General features: G+C 32.3%; 1 protein-coding gene and 1 pseudogene across 1 annotated transcript; both read right to left on the bottom strand.

Moving 5' to 3' along the window:
• Window positions 1–8026: 8026 nt before the first annotated feature.
• LOC114367765 lies at window positions 8027–9106 on the bottom strand. Its single transcript, XM_028324957.1, has one exon. It carries the CDS (start codon window positions 9104–9106, stop codon window positions 8027–8029), a length of 1080 nt encoding a protein of 359 aa, XP_028180758.1.
• A 4136-nt stretch (window positions 9107–13242) lies between these two features.
• Window positions 13243–15771, bottom strand: LOC114367585 (annotated as a pseudogene).
• Window positions 15772–15785: the final 14 nt, after the last annotated feature.

Below are 15785 nucleotides of genomic sequence, written 5' to 3'. Positions count from 1 at the left end.
CAATGTATCATATAAGGTGTCACGTGTATTTTATGAATCATAAACAATACAATGATATATATAAGTTGTGGGCTATCAATATTTATATAAGTTGTTTTCATGTGCTGTCATCTAGTTAGGGAGTCTTATGCTCACTTGATCAGTTTTCTATTCTTTCTGGTATTAGATGCTTTGTATTTTGAGCTTGGATTGGCACCGCTGGTGCTGAATCCAAGTGTTTTAATAAATTTTCGCTTTTGATATATATATATATATATATATATATATATATATATATATATATATATATATATATATAGTCTCGTGAATTTTTTTGGGATTAATTACTCGCTCCATCTTTAAGGAGTGTAATTCAGCCGACAACAAATCCTAAATTTAAAAAAAAAAAAAAAAACTTGAATTTGATTCCTATCACGAATTAAAAATTAATCTCATAACAAACACAAAAGACCATGATACCTTAAACTCTCATCAAAAAGTTAAAAATTCTAATTACAGTAATTAAAAAAATATCAATAAAAGAAAAAAGTATTTTCTCTCTCTCATCCCCAACATATATACACTTGATAAAACTAAAAATTGCCAGAAATATTGCATAGTTTCCATGCATCAACATAAGCAGGGCTTGGCAAGGGATTGAGCTACCAAATTGGTCCCGTTCAGAAATTAACTTTAGCAGGATAATCATAAAGGTAGAAATATTCCATACAATATGGATCAATAAAAGAAAGAAATATTCTATACACTTTATATTCAGAGGTTGAGTGAAGATATAAAATCGAATAAGGTCCAAACATGGATTGTGAGACCACTAAATAAATCTGTAGAACAAATAATCATTTGACTTTGAAAATTATAAATTGATTGCACATCGCTTATCACTCAAATCATTATGGTACGTTTAAACATATGCATAGACGTCAATGATAAGGACAACAAACAACAAATTGACGGTTTTGTGGTCATTTGACCATTTTCTACTAAGCCCTAATTTATATGTATATTCGTCAACTATTCTTGATTCCGGTGATGTACTTTAACAATTTATTAAGTTCAAACTCCTTATAAATAACCGTCACATCGACCATGAATCTTATAGCAGTGTGGTTGCTTATAAGTTTTATCTATTTATTTATTTTATAAGTTTACTGTTAAGTTTATTGATTTAAATTTATCAAATTAAGTGCTTATAAACTATGAAATAGTAATATATTATTAGATAATTATTTAATTAAATTAATTATTCAAGTATGTCCTTATGAATGAGCTATAGGTCCTTAAGAGTTAAGTCACGTGGATATGTAGATTTAATTTGTTTGCATTCTTGTGAGTTTTTCACGAGTAAGATAATGTATATACTGTTATCAGTTATCACAAGGACGAATATCTATTATAATCTTTTAATTAGTTAGCAAAACGAAATATATCATTATTAATTAATCTAATATAAATAAGGCGTACATCAACTCATTGCAAAGATTCACACACACGCACACACTAAAATAGACAATACCTTTTCAAGCATTTGTCAAGTTTATCGTGATTGTTCCACTATATGGATCATGAGCTCTTCAATAGGTTACAATGGTATATGGATTCTTCTTCAACATTTTTCTACCCCTAAATCTATGTATTAGTTTATTTATATACATGTCATAGATTAAAGTTAGAGATAGATGAATGAATCTTTCTTCCATGACTAATTTAAATATTATAGATCATGAGAATTATATATATATATATATATATATATATATATATATATATATATATAAGTAAATTAAACATAAAAAACACAGGAAAAAATAAAATTAAGCATTTGCGTCTTTTATATATACAACAAGCAAATTTTTTTCAATTTCTAAACTAGTATAAGTAGTCATAGATAATTGTTTACCTTTCTTGATGTTGTTCAACATATAGTAAATGTGTCTCAAAAAATAAGGGTTTATAGAGTTTCACAATAGAAGAAGAGAAAAAAGTGTAGCCAAAAATAACTTGCCGGATTATAAAGTATACAACTATATATTATGCCTAATGCAAGCATTCCGGCAAGTCATTCTTGGCTGCAAATCACTCCCTACCTCTTCTTGCAAACACTCTAAAACCAGCAAATGCAGAGAGATGGTTAGGCATGAAAGTCCATATTTCTGAATGAACCATTAATATTAGTGTCTAATATATTGTGGTTCATCAGGAGGACTTACTTGTCAGCTTATTATAGAGAGGAATGGTTAACGCATGGAAATATAATGGGAATGATAATTCCAATTGAGTGGCATTATATTTTATTTATTCTCTTATGTGTTTTCATAGCTAGGTTAGCTAGCTTTCCATAAGAAAGTGTTTGCATGCAAGCAATAGAAACTCGACACATGCAGAATAAATCCTTTTAATTATGGACGGTTGATACGACTTTGATAGCTCACAATATATAGAATAAAGCTGACCGCAAATTGATTTTTTTTATATGTATTAAATTAAAATTGGAATAGAATCTTAATATGTCTCAACGAGAGAATATTTAAAGTTAATAAATAAAATTAATTTTAAATTGTTAAATATAATTAAAACACATATGATAGGGAGGTTCCACAGTTTGTCTAGACGTTGTCGCTAACATGTTTTAGTACCTTTATATATCGTCACAATACCAATTGTTAGAAAATAACTTAAAATCTTAAGGCTCAAGTTTATGAGTCTATTATTTATTTATACGGTATTCAACCTTTTCATCCTTACACGATGTGGAATTTCACCTTACACTTGTACTCCAACAATATTTAAATTAATTCAATCATAGATTTTATGTTAAAAAGTAAAATAAATTTGAAAGTTATCTAAACACACTTTGAATTTACCTACACCACCTGACGTTTGGCTAAGACAAGCATGTGAGAAATATGGTGATAGTGAAAGCATGCCATATTCTTAGAAAGTAGTTTCAACGTTTGATGGATGTAATTGAGAAATTAATCATTTTTAAGTTTGGTTGCGTCCAAGTCATATTGGATTTTACTAAACAATTAAATTCCTAAATTTTTTATGTTAACAAAGTATAAATTTTTTGTGATAACCTTTCATGCTTAAGCTACATGTTTTTCTCTCTCTATGAGAAACAAGCAAAAGGTATGAACAAAAAGGTTATAGATGATAGCTAAAGTATCAGTCATTGGACGATATTGTTTCAGTGTCCAATCTTAAGAAGACAAGTGCTTCAGCACTTGGCTCATAGTACAAAGGCAATGGGACAATTACTCGATCTTCAAGTATTGAAAGTAATCATTAGGAAGTAACGTCCATAGGTTCAGTAAGCAATTTGTCCCATAACGCACAAAAGGGAAGATTTAAATTATCTTGTTTTGATATTCTTAATTTCTTTTGTCTTATGTTGTTAACGTTATATTTGATTTGTACGTTGAAAGTCATCTTTGAGTACAATGCGACACTGATAAGCTATACTTCTTTGAAGATATGTTGCAGAAAATGTTTGTGGTCCCCACACACTCTATACACAATAACGACCTCATGTAAAGTGTCCAAGCTATTAGACAACAGCTAGTTGGGATTTTTCAACAGATCAAAGCTTTGAAGTTTATATAAAACTTGAAGATGTTCATCTTAAGGTTGTCGAATCATAAAAGAATCATCTGAGACAAAACAAACAAAGTATTGTAATGTTGTAAGATTAGTTGGACAAAATAAACTTGAGCGAATTGAGTGAATCTTAGCTCTGCTAAGTTAGCAAGTTTAATTTTATTCAAGCTTATTGTGTAAGTACTCTTTGAGTTATTAGAATACATTTTCCATCAAACATCTATTGTTTGTAAAAGTCAAGAGTGGCTTAGTGACAAAGAATACTTGGGTCTTAATCTGAAGGGAAGATTAAGGGTATTGTCAAGAGTGGCCTAGAGACTAGTTATTGTAGTCAGAAGTGGCATAAAGAATATTTGGTTGTAATCAAAGAATTAATTAGTGGAACCCTTCAAGGTTTGAAGGAGAACTGGACGTAGTCCAAGAGTTGGGGTGAACCAATATAAAACATTTGTATTTTCTTTATTGTTTCTATATAACTAGTTCCTCTCAATATGTTACTTCTACACTATTGTGTCCAAGCTTTGTAAACTGGTTTTTAAGCACAAAGTGATTTCGAACCCCTTGGACAAAACTCATCGTCCATTGATATCTTTTTTAGAAAAACTTTCAAAGTTTTTGAAAGACCAAGTTTTTATCCATAATATTGTTCAACCCTCCTTCTAATGTGTTTCAGGTACTTCAACCATAATAAGCATCGTTATACTACAGAAAATTTTCATTTTCATTTTATATTTTTATTCTTTGAATATGTTGTTATGAATTAATATCTTATTGAACAAGTTGTTTTGACATTTTATGTTTACTTTTATATATTCTTTTATATTTTTATTCTAAAATTAGGTGAGACAGTTTGTAAATTAACCCACTTAATTCACCAACTTGTAGTAGATTAAGCTAGAGTATATTCTTTTTAACTCTTAAAAAAAAAGTGAATCATTTGAATCTACATACTTTCTAAGCAATTCATCATAAACCAACTCAGTTGAATTGGATTAGTTCACTTTTAATACCTCCACCTTAAGAATGTGTATATAGTGGTCAAACAGGTTATTTGATCCAATGCGGGTTGTGGGTCATATATAATAGGCACGACAAAAGAACTTTAAACTTAATTTGGGCCTAAAAATGAAGCTCAAGCCCAATAAAGGCTCCATTTTTGTGGACTTTTAATGGGCTTTTGTCCTGCACTGAATCTTGATTGGGTTAGACTAAAAACTCACACTTAGTTTGGACTAAAAAGTTTAAGTCCAAACACTATATTTCATCGAGTGATTTGGAATAGTCGGGCTAACGTGACCAATCGTTACATATATTTAGGAGTAAGTATGTCATCTAAGTGTAAAAGATGCTTTCTTAAACATGGTTGGGTTGAATGTATCTTCTTTTATCCTTATGTGGAATTATATGCACTATATATGTGATATTTGTTTTAAGTAGTTTTCCTCTCAAATTCTTTAATAAAAGACTTAAATATATTTAGCCATTGTAATTTATATTTTTTTTTTTGTCCTTAAAGTGATTTAAATAGTACTTTGAACAATGAAGAAATGATTTAGATAGCTCTTAAAGGATGAAAAATAAAATAAATATAATTTATAAGGACTAAGAAAAAAAATTAAAAGGTCAAAAAAATATTAAATTACAAGAGTTAAAAAAATATTTAAGCCATGATAAAATTTGTTTTTGCTTGTAAAGAAGAAAAAAAGAGAGGGAAAAACAAATCAGCTAAAGATAGATATGGAATATCTTGTTCATGTACACCAAGACTAATTAAGTCGAATTCTACAATAGCAATCATTGTCATAAGCATTCCGGGACTAAAAGTAGGGATGCAATATCATTTTCTCCCTTATTTATGTTTTCTTTAAAATAATTACAGAACAATAACGATTATGCTAATTAAACAAAGTTATAGTTACTGTTCTAATAAACAATTTAAAACTCTAATATCATAAAAGTAATAATTGGAAATGTTGATGAGCAGATATTGTTGAATGCTTTTCAGAACTTTAAGAAAGAATAACATTCTCAAAAACAAAATCGTTAGCATCTAATTAGCATCTAATTGAGGAGTGGGAAAATGCTATTCATTCAGACGGACGAAGACTAGAACAGGACATACCTAAATATATTGTTGTGAGCAGAGTATGTTCAATAATGGCATACATACTACTTTTTCTAATCACGTTAAAATACTATAAAAATCATTGTAGAATTAAATTGAAAATAAAAATAGAATATGATAGTAATATACTTTTTCATACAAAAATTATTTTTAATTTCCTAATTAATATTTTTTTTACTGGACCTTAATTGGTATGCTAAAAAAACTTATTAGTAACTTCCTTTCTTTTTCACTGCAAACATTAAAATTTTTCCTTCTTAAGACAGTTCTTGACGAGGAAAATATTTTTTGAAGATTAAAATGGAACGATAAAAAATATTTCTTAGATTGATTTGGACTTATTTTTTATGTGTAAATACTAAATATATATATATATATATAATTATATATAATATGCTATATATATATATTATTTACCAAAAAAATCTTATTCAATTGATTGAGCAGGTTGTATTATAAACTCTTTGATATCATGTGTAATTTCTGCAAATAAAAAATGATATTAATTAATTTATATTCAAATAATGAAACTATATTAAAGAAAGAAATTCTCTTGGCAAACACAGTTAAATAAATGGCTATAAGATGAAGTTATGCGACTTTTTTCATTAGTCACGTCTGTTTTTATTGGATTAGTCACATCTATGACCTGGATATTTATACCGACAAATTAAGAACGTTTTATAAAATATGATTGAGATTTTTTAATTATACATTTATAAGTGTCTAATTTAATAGTTGACATCATCTTAAATTTAAGCAACATACATTTAAACAAAATAGATATATAAAAGGACTTTATTATTATTATTATTATTATTATTATTATTATTATTATTTTAAAGTATGAAAACCAATTGTTTTTCATTATCTTTCACAAGTGTTTTTACGTTTTCTTTGAGTACATGACAAATCTCCCCTTAAATACATGTGTTATAACAGATCGATTTTGTTTTTTAAAAAAAAAACAGAAAAAAAATCAATCAAAATTATTTGATTGTGTTAAGTTTAATTTTGCCATTTTTTTCCTCATCAAACTGGAATCAAATGGATTCAATTGAACACTTTATTATTATTATTATTTTAAAGTATGAAAACCAAATTGTTTTTTCATTATCTTTCACGAAGTGTTTTTACGTTTTCTTTGAGTACATGACAAATCTCCCCATAAATACATGTGTTATAACAGATCGATTTTGTTTTTTTTTTTTTAAATAAAAAAAAAACAGAAAACAAATCAATCAAAATTATTTGATTGCGTTAAGTTTAATTTTGCCATTTTTTTCCTCATCAAATTGGATTCAAATCGATTGAATTGCTTGATGAGTGGATAACAATGATGGGATATGAGTTTAGGTCTAAATTAATCTCAATAGCTTAAATGATGGGATATGAGTTTAGATTCCTAACATGTTTTTTTCTTAACCACTAGGCCTAATGAAACAGCTGTTGTGTCTCCCCTTCTCTCTACCCCCATGAACCAACACATATATGGAAGAGAACATCCTTATTGTGCTCTACGCCGTTTTGATGGTGCGATAACATTTTATCGAACAAATTTTTGTACTAACAAGTTCAGCATGACGTATTTGATTTAATCAACAACACTGTTATTTTGTTTTTGTTTTATGTTATGTAGAGGCTCATCTCCTCCTCCTTCTTATCGACCCTCAAACCAAACTCATAATCTCTCTTCCTTTGATCTTCCCTCCTTGATCTCTGCTACACCAGCACAACAATAGTGAAGGGATCAAACGACACTAAAGGTTGCTCACACATGGGGTGTGAGATGCCCGAGAAGAATAAGGGAAAAAAAGAGAGAGAAGTAAAAGAAAATGAAACATGGTCTTCAAAAATCGTCTCTGATAACGGTGCACGGTGATCAACAACAAGGGGTGGCTAGAGGTTGTTTAGATCTAGGAAGGAAGGAGAAGGAATGTGGTGTTGAGGGTGTACCATAATTTACTAAGTTAGATTCCTAACATGTTTTTATAATAAAAACATCTAAAAAGAATCACATCATTTCAAAATAAAAAAAAAGAATTGTATCATTCCATTTTAAGAAATAATTTACCCACAATTTTTCCATATACTGGGTTTTTTCACAGTTTTAAGGGCCCGAGACTAGTCCTCCATACTTAAGATGTTTCCTTTAACAAGGCATTTATTAATGTTGGATAAATCCAAAATTGGCAAACTCTATCAGGCCTACATTTGAACTCAAAAATATTAGAAGATTACTAACCATATGTCAACGAAAACAATACATATTCTTCTTCCTTTTCAGGTTTTTTTTCTATCTATTTATAATATATAAATCCTGACACCATCATCATCTCCTTTAACTGTCAGTGCTTTGCTCACATTGCCAGATAAATCAAGAGGGAACATTCTATTTCTCCCCATAACAATCTTTACTACAACTTCTTTGGATTTCTTATCACAGATCAAACAGAAATCATTCTCAAACAGTACTGAATATCCAGAATTAAGTAATTGACCCACACTCAGCAAATAGTGAGCCAAATTTGGCACATACTGCACATCATATAATAGCTTAGTGTTTCCTTGCTCAGTTTTAATTGCAATCATGCCTCTTCCTTCCACTTCAAGTTGTTTTTCATCTCCAAGCCTCACCTTGCTCTTTAAAGATTCATTCAATTCTCTGAACATAGACTTGGCACTTGACATATGGTTGGAGCACCCACTGTCAATATACCACACGTCACCTCCTGCATCATTGTCAGCTGCCCTTTGTGCTAAGAACAACTTTTGCTCATTCTCCACAAAATTGGACTTTTGATCACCCTTTTGTTCATCCTCCTCCTTCTTCCAGCAGCTAGCTTCTTTGTGGCCTGGCTTCTTGCAATAGTAACATTTGACTGGACCTTTATATGATTGCTCTTTTCCTTCCTTATTTTGTCCTCTTCCACGGACCCTTCCTCTTGAGCCAGCTCTTCCTCTACCTCTTCCACTGAATTGCCCTGTCTTTTCCTTGTTTGAGGATTCTCCTTTCACATGGAATGCCTTCTCTTCCTTCTTCTCACCATTTCTATTGAGCCTCTCCTCATGAGCTTGCAAGGATCCCATGAGTTCATCAAAGGTGTAATCTGCCATGTCCTTTGACTCTTCAATAGCTGCTACAACATGGTCATATTTGTTTGTGAGACTTCTTAGAACTTTTCCAACCACATGCTCATTGGTCATTGTTTCTCCATATGACCGCATTTGTTGTACTACAGTGGATACACGTGACAAGTATTCTTGGACAGATTCTTTGTCCGTCATTAGAGCTGTTTCAAACTCTCTCCTTAGTGATTGCAGCTTCACTGTAATCACCTTCTTGCCACCTAGATACTCTTGCTTTAGAGTATCCCACGTCATCTTGGATGTGGTTGCTGAGGCAATTCTGGGAAAGATTTCATCATCCAAGGCCTGTTGTATCATAAACAATGCCTTGGAATCTTTCTTTCTCTTCTCTCTCAATTATTGATCAGGTTCTGGAGGTTAAGCATCTTCAAATCCATCTTCAACAAAACCCCACAGTTCTTGAGACTTGAATAATGTTTTCATTTTCAAGCTCCAAAACTGATAATTTATGCCTTTAAAGATATTGTGAAGTGGCGATTCCGGATCCGTTGTTCTGCATTATGAACAACCTTTTCACTCTCTAACCTGTGTTTACCCTTGTGTTTAAGTGCTCTCTCTTCTCACTCAAAAATTCCCTGGATATGAACCCGGATAATTAGTTAGCTCTGATACCAAATATTAGATTTCAGAGGAAGATCACAAAACTGAATGACAGAATAATGAGAAAGAGCTGAACTTTCCTCTTGATTAAAATGCTGAACAATACAATGTTTAAATACTAAAAAACTTGGCTAACAATCTCCACTAACCATGTCTAACAATCCTACTTTAGTGGTGCTAACAATAACTTAAAAACAGAAACTCAAATTTGCTCCTAACAAATAGCCAAAAAACCAGCAACAGACTTTTGACAAAGTCTTCCAACAAAGTAGCTAATTTTCTCTGACTTTTATTCTGCTTCTCACGTGCACATATGAGCTTGAATTATGTTGCAACACCTCACTCAAGCACACAAGACGTTATTTTAGATTTCCAACAACTGTGTTGTTCGGTCTTACCTACAATTCCTTTTGTCGTTACCACATCACTTCACACATACACTCTTTTGCTTTGTCTCCCTCTTTTGTATATATATAAACTATGATACTATGATTATTGATAATTCCTTGTATGAGGCCTGAATTTGAAAATTAATGTAGGCTCTAAATCACAGTTGAAGCTTGTTACAGTACTCTGCTTCCATCATGGTTCCGTGATAGCTTTCTGGGATACCTATTTTTTTTTTCTGATACAAACCTTTGAATTTTATTTTTTATTGATAAATGTTAATTGTTGATTTTTATTAGCGGGAAATAAACCTTTGTCCTTTGAATTTCATCTACTACATATATCCTGTTGCCCATGATTTAGTTCAAAGTTTGATATGTGATTTTGTCTTTGTAATTTAATCCAAATATATCTCAAGGATTCATATTACTTTGAGTTGTGTATTACGGGATTCTTTTGTTGATTGGTAAACAGTACTTCCAATTTTAATTATTGGACTATAACTATTTTTTGACCTTATGAATGAGTCATTATAGCAAGGCTGAAGCAACCCTTTTCTGACACAAGCTTCCGAAAAATAATTCCCGGTAACACTTCCGGAAATTTATTCTGGAATCTAAGAAATCGATTTTGGTGCCAACATCAATTACAGAATTTAATTTCTAGAAAAATAGGCAGCGTGTAAATAGGCAAATGAAAAGAAAAATGAAACAAATAGAAATTATTACACTTATCGATTTCGGCTGAAGCTTCTGAAAGATTTGGCTTGAGAATATTTTGTTTATCACAATGTGCCCGGAGAGTACTGTCCAAAATGAGAAAATGATAAAATTAATGCAGTCGTTATTACCAATTTTAATTTAAGAAAATAATTGAAATGTTCTTTATTTGCTTAAAACTTTTTAGAGTTGGGTCTCTGAGTCTATTTTTCATTATTTTGAATTGATGGATAGGTATAGAAAATCAATCCTAGTCTAAACACGCTGTTTGACTTATAGCCCCACCCATGGCTATTGCTAAGACAATACACAAAAACACATTTAATTTCCAAACCATTCAATCAAATGCGCCAATATTTGAATTTGTAGCTGCAAGCTCGTCATCAAATAGACAAATAGAATTGTCTAGTACACTACACTAACCTGGCTAACACCCAAACCATTAGTTTCTCTTCAATAAACTGCATGTTCTTTTCCACCTTATTTCTAACTCTGTTTTTCTTTCCAGTAACCTTGTGCTTCATACACATTCAGGTATCAAGTGGAGACAAAGAAATATCTCGTCTGCACTTGTTCCAATCCAACACCATATTCTGTCTCTGAACTCTATTGGAAATTCAATATGTTGCGTTTCCTTGGCTCTTGTGTATTGCTTATCTTTGTCTCTGGTGTAGTACTTCGAAAACTGAAGGGCTTTGAGAAGAAACCCACGTGAGACAACAATGCTCCTGAAAAACTAATGTCCGACAACAATTCTCCTCAAATAAAGTATGATGTTTTTGTTAGTTTCAGGACATCCGTGATGGGTTTTTCTCAGCCATTTGACTGAGGCTTTTGAAAGAGAAAATAATGGAGTCGATCAAGTATGACCAAATATTATCTGTCTTCCTAAATACCAGAGCCAAAACCAAACAAGGTTTAAAATCAAGGTTGAAATAGGATTTCAATTCTACAAAGTTACTTATATACAGCCGTAGCAGGTGCTACTATTCGGGGTCTTCCCAATACGCGCCTTGGGATATAACAGTTTCATTCAACAAATGGGAAAGCACTTCCCAATGTCTCAAATTTCATCAAACAAAAGGAGTTGATCTGGATTTCCTATCAACCCAGGTATTTCCTGCCTGTAAACTACAACCAAATCTTTGATTTTAGTAGGATGTGTATTATTTCATATTATAAGAACTTAATTGGTTACAACATGAAGTTATTAATGTGAGTTTCTTATAATTTAAAGTTATCACATGGACCTACTAAGTTCTTAAAGAAACAACTAGAAGTAAAGATTACTCAAAAAGACAATGGTATGCATGTATTGTTATTAGTAAGGAATATGACCCTATACCAAGTAATGATTGTGGTAATTTTCAAATAACTCATGTTACTATTGCCAGTCTGCATGGTTGTAGACTTACAGTAGATATCTATTCTGAAACTGAGAGTGAAAGTTATGGTCTTATGTTGGTGTTATCTAGATTTTTGTAGGGAAGTACCAAAGAATTAAGCTCTTCTCCTTCTGCATCACCTTCTTTACAAAATACTGAAACACATACAATTGGCTAAGCTGTTGCACTATTCCTTGGCTCTGGCATCTATTGAATATTGATCCTTACATTACCTCATATTGTTACTAGGTCTTCATGCATAAATCTTTTTAGGTTGTAAAAATGTCTAGGCGACACAAGTTCTCCCCCTACCTCCATGACTTCCTCAACTCCACAGTACACAAGGAAAGAAAAAAGTAATTACTGGTTTCAGAAACTAGCTAGTGACAAGATACTGCTGAGAGTACTATTTATTTATCTTTTACGCATTTAGAAAAATTTATGATAAAAATATGATAGATGGGGAATATAGATGAAAAATACAAACACAGTACAGAAGAAAATATTGACTATTAAGATAAATATATACTTTTATTGTCTCTATTTCTCTTTTCTTGCTAGTAGAGGAGACAATGGGTTGTATAATATAATTTTTGTACATGACAGTAAACTTTATTTCTATATAGATCTTGATTTATTTGTTCAGTTGATCATTTTGTTATTTTTAAGGTTGGCTGTAAAAGTAAATCATATGGTATGGTATGGCATAAAGATTTGGTAGAAGACTTATTTGAGGCATTCAAACTCATCTATTCGACAGCTCCACCATTTTTCCTCATCTGATGAAACTGTTCTTCTCAGGGTACTCAAAGGGGGGCTTGATGCAGAAACCATAGCAAAAATCTCACAGGTACTAGTGCAGACATGGATGATGGGCAAAAAACTGTAGTAGAAATGTGGGAGGAAATAATTCTATTTGATGGCCAGGCGGCAGTCACAAAGTCTTTTTTTCACTTTGAATCTTCTGAAAGTATGTGTCTGAGATTTGTGTTTGTCTTAGCTTATTGTCTTAGTAATAGCTGCACATGGAGTTCAGTCGCTTGACTTCTTTGTTACAGCTAAATATTCATGTTATGGTGTTATTGGGAGAAAGATCCCAAATTTGTGGAAGACACAGAAATGTTAATTTAGAATTTTCGACAAAGCAAACTGAAACAACATTCGTTGCAATTTGATGCACCTTATGTTTATGAGGTTATATCCAACCAGTGGCGGAGCCAGAAAAATTATAAAGCCTGGGCAAAAATTTAAAGATAGCAAATTCACATTGTATATAATATGTAAATAGTAATCAATCAAAATAAAAGAGACTCGTCATTTTGTCAACAAAAATATAGTTTAAAATAAAAGAGATAAACATAATCTTACAATAGCGGGTTAAATAAAATTACGAGGCAAGTGTCCTTTCCGAGACTTCTTTGCGGTAAATGTTCGAATAATATCAATATCATCAAGTGACTTGAATATCTCCCGCTCGGTGTAACATACCATCAAGTCATTGAACCACACATCGTTGATCTTATTGCGCAATTTAGACTTGATAATCTTCATTGCTGAAAAAGCTCTTTCAACGGATGCGGTCGACACCGGCAATATCAAAGCTAGCTCAATAAGTTTATAAACCAATGGAAATACCCAATGTTTCTCAGTTTGAACCATCTTCATAGCCAAACTTTGAACATCTTCACAAGTGGAAAAAGAAGCATTTCTTCTCACTTGAAGCACATAAGTTTCAAGTTGATCCCTAATTGTTCCTCGGTCATCATCAGAAAAGTCTGCATGATAAATATCAGCAAGACGAGCAAGCTTATCAACATCAAACTTGGAGAAAGAGTTCTTGGGGTCAAGACATGAGAAGCAATCAAGTATAATGTTACTTCCTTCACTAAAGCGGTGATCCATCTCCACACATATTTTATCAATAGCAACATAAAAAAATCTCTGCACGGTAATGATGAAGATTAGTGATAGTCCTCCCTTCTGCTCTTGAACGACCCCGAACTGGTATTTCGTCATCCATATTTGGTACCAGAATACTTTTAGCAACACAAAATCCTTGGACATCGGCAAAAAAATTATTCCAGCCACTCTCTCTCATTGTGCCCAACCGAGCTTTGACAACATCAACTAATTCCATGGCATTCACAATATTAAGATCTTTTCTTTGCAATATATTTGAAAGCTCGTTTGTGATACCAAACAACTTTAACATTAACCTCAAAATAAAAGCAAATTTAAAGCTCTCCATTTTTTCTATCAAACCTGCTGCTTGAGATGGTCCACGTCCATCTTCATCAACCATACTAAGCACCTTTAACACGGAGGACCACATTTGATCCAAACGAAGCAATGTAGTATGATGTGAACCCCATCTAGTATCCCCGGGTCTAGTGAGACTAGATGATTGGTGTAAGCCCCTTCCTCTAGATATCTCACCACTCTCAAGTTTATTTAAAATATCTTTGTGTTGTGCCTCTGTCAAAGCATCCCTCCTCTTACAAGATGCACTTGTTGTATTCACAATCAAGGTGATGTACTCAAAGAAATCATGAATAGATGAGCAACTACTAGTAACAGACACAACAACCAATTGCAAACGGTGAGCATAACAATGGACATAGAAAGCATAAGGATTTTCATCTAGAATTTTTCTTTGCAAACCATTAAATTCACCTCTCATATTTGAAGCTCCATCATATCCTTGCCCTCGTATCCTTGAAATAGATAATGTGTACTTATCAAGAATACCATAAAGAGCATCCTTTAATGACTTAGATGAAGTATCTGTGACATGATGTAGAGCAATAAATCGTTCCACAACATTCCCTTTGTCATTCAAAAACCTAAAACAAATTCAACCAGTTTACTTGGCGGCATAGAGAATAATAGGTAATGAAAATTGGAAATTGGAAAATACAATTTGCTCTTTGACGGATATATCACGTGACTCGTCAATAAGCACGGAGAATTGTCTATCACCAAGCTCTTCCATAATCACCTTGGTAACTTCATGTGCACAACACGTTGCAAGCTCCTTTTGAATGTCACCGCAAGTCATTGTGCAATTTTTTCCACCACGGTCAAAAGCATCCCTCACTTGTTCATTCTGAGATTTTACCCAATCTACCATCTCTCTAAAATTGCCCTTATTTAGCGAAGTAGAGGATTCATCATGGCCACGGAAAGCCATGCCTTGTGCTATGAGATATCTTGAACAATCTAAAGAACAAGTCAAACGAATCTTATACAATTCTTCTGATTCCTTGGTTGCTTTAGCAAACTTACTTGTCACACTTTGTCTTTGATTATTATAATCATCGTAGTGCTTGACACATGAGTTGTGCAAACTATTATGACTACCAACATGATCTTTCAAGCCTTGAGATGCATGCTTCCAATCTCTATATCCGCTTTTAGTGAAGACTTCAAAACCAAAGTGTTCGGCCCTCCCGGGTTGCTTAAAAAGAAAGCAATAAAAACAATAAGCTGCATCCTTGATCTCACTGTATTCTAACCATGTGTAATTCTTATACCATGATTTACTAAATGCTCTAGAAACACTTCCAAATGGAGTACGAGGAAAGCTTGGCAAATGTGGTTGCATTGGACCCTTCAATATATATGCCCTCCTCACTTGATCTTGAATATCCGGAGCATACTCATTAATTTGTTTCCTATGACCTGGATCACGCACAATCTCATTTGGGTTAAACTCATTAACCACATTAGGTGGCGGTTCTAATTCGACTTCTTGTTGTACAACATTCACATTCTCAATACTTGCTCTATCAACCAAAAATCTCCTCATCTCTGAAATTAAAT

This window comes from Glycine soja, chromosome 9 (genome assembly GCF_004193775.1).
Source record: "Glycine soja cultivar W05 chromosome 9, ASM419377v2, whole genome shotgun sequence".
Lineage (NCBI taxonomy): Eukaryota > Viridiplantae > Streptophyta > Magnoliopsida > Fabales > Fabaceae > Glycine > Glycine soja.
The sequence above is the reverse complement of the archived record's forward strand: the minus strand, read 5'-3'. Positions and strand labels throughout refer to the sequence as shown.

Bases quoted from the DNA above. Each gene is read 5' to 3' on its own strand.
- LOC114367765 (XM_028324957.1), bottom strand. From the start codon at position 9,106: ATGACGTGGGATACTCTAAAGCAAGAGTATCTAGGTGGCAAGAAGGTG.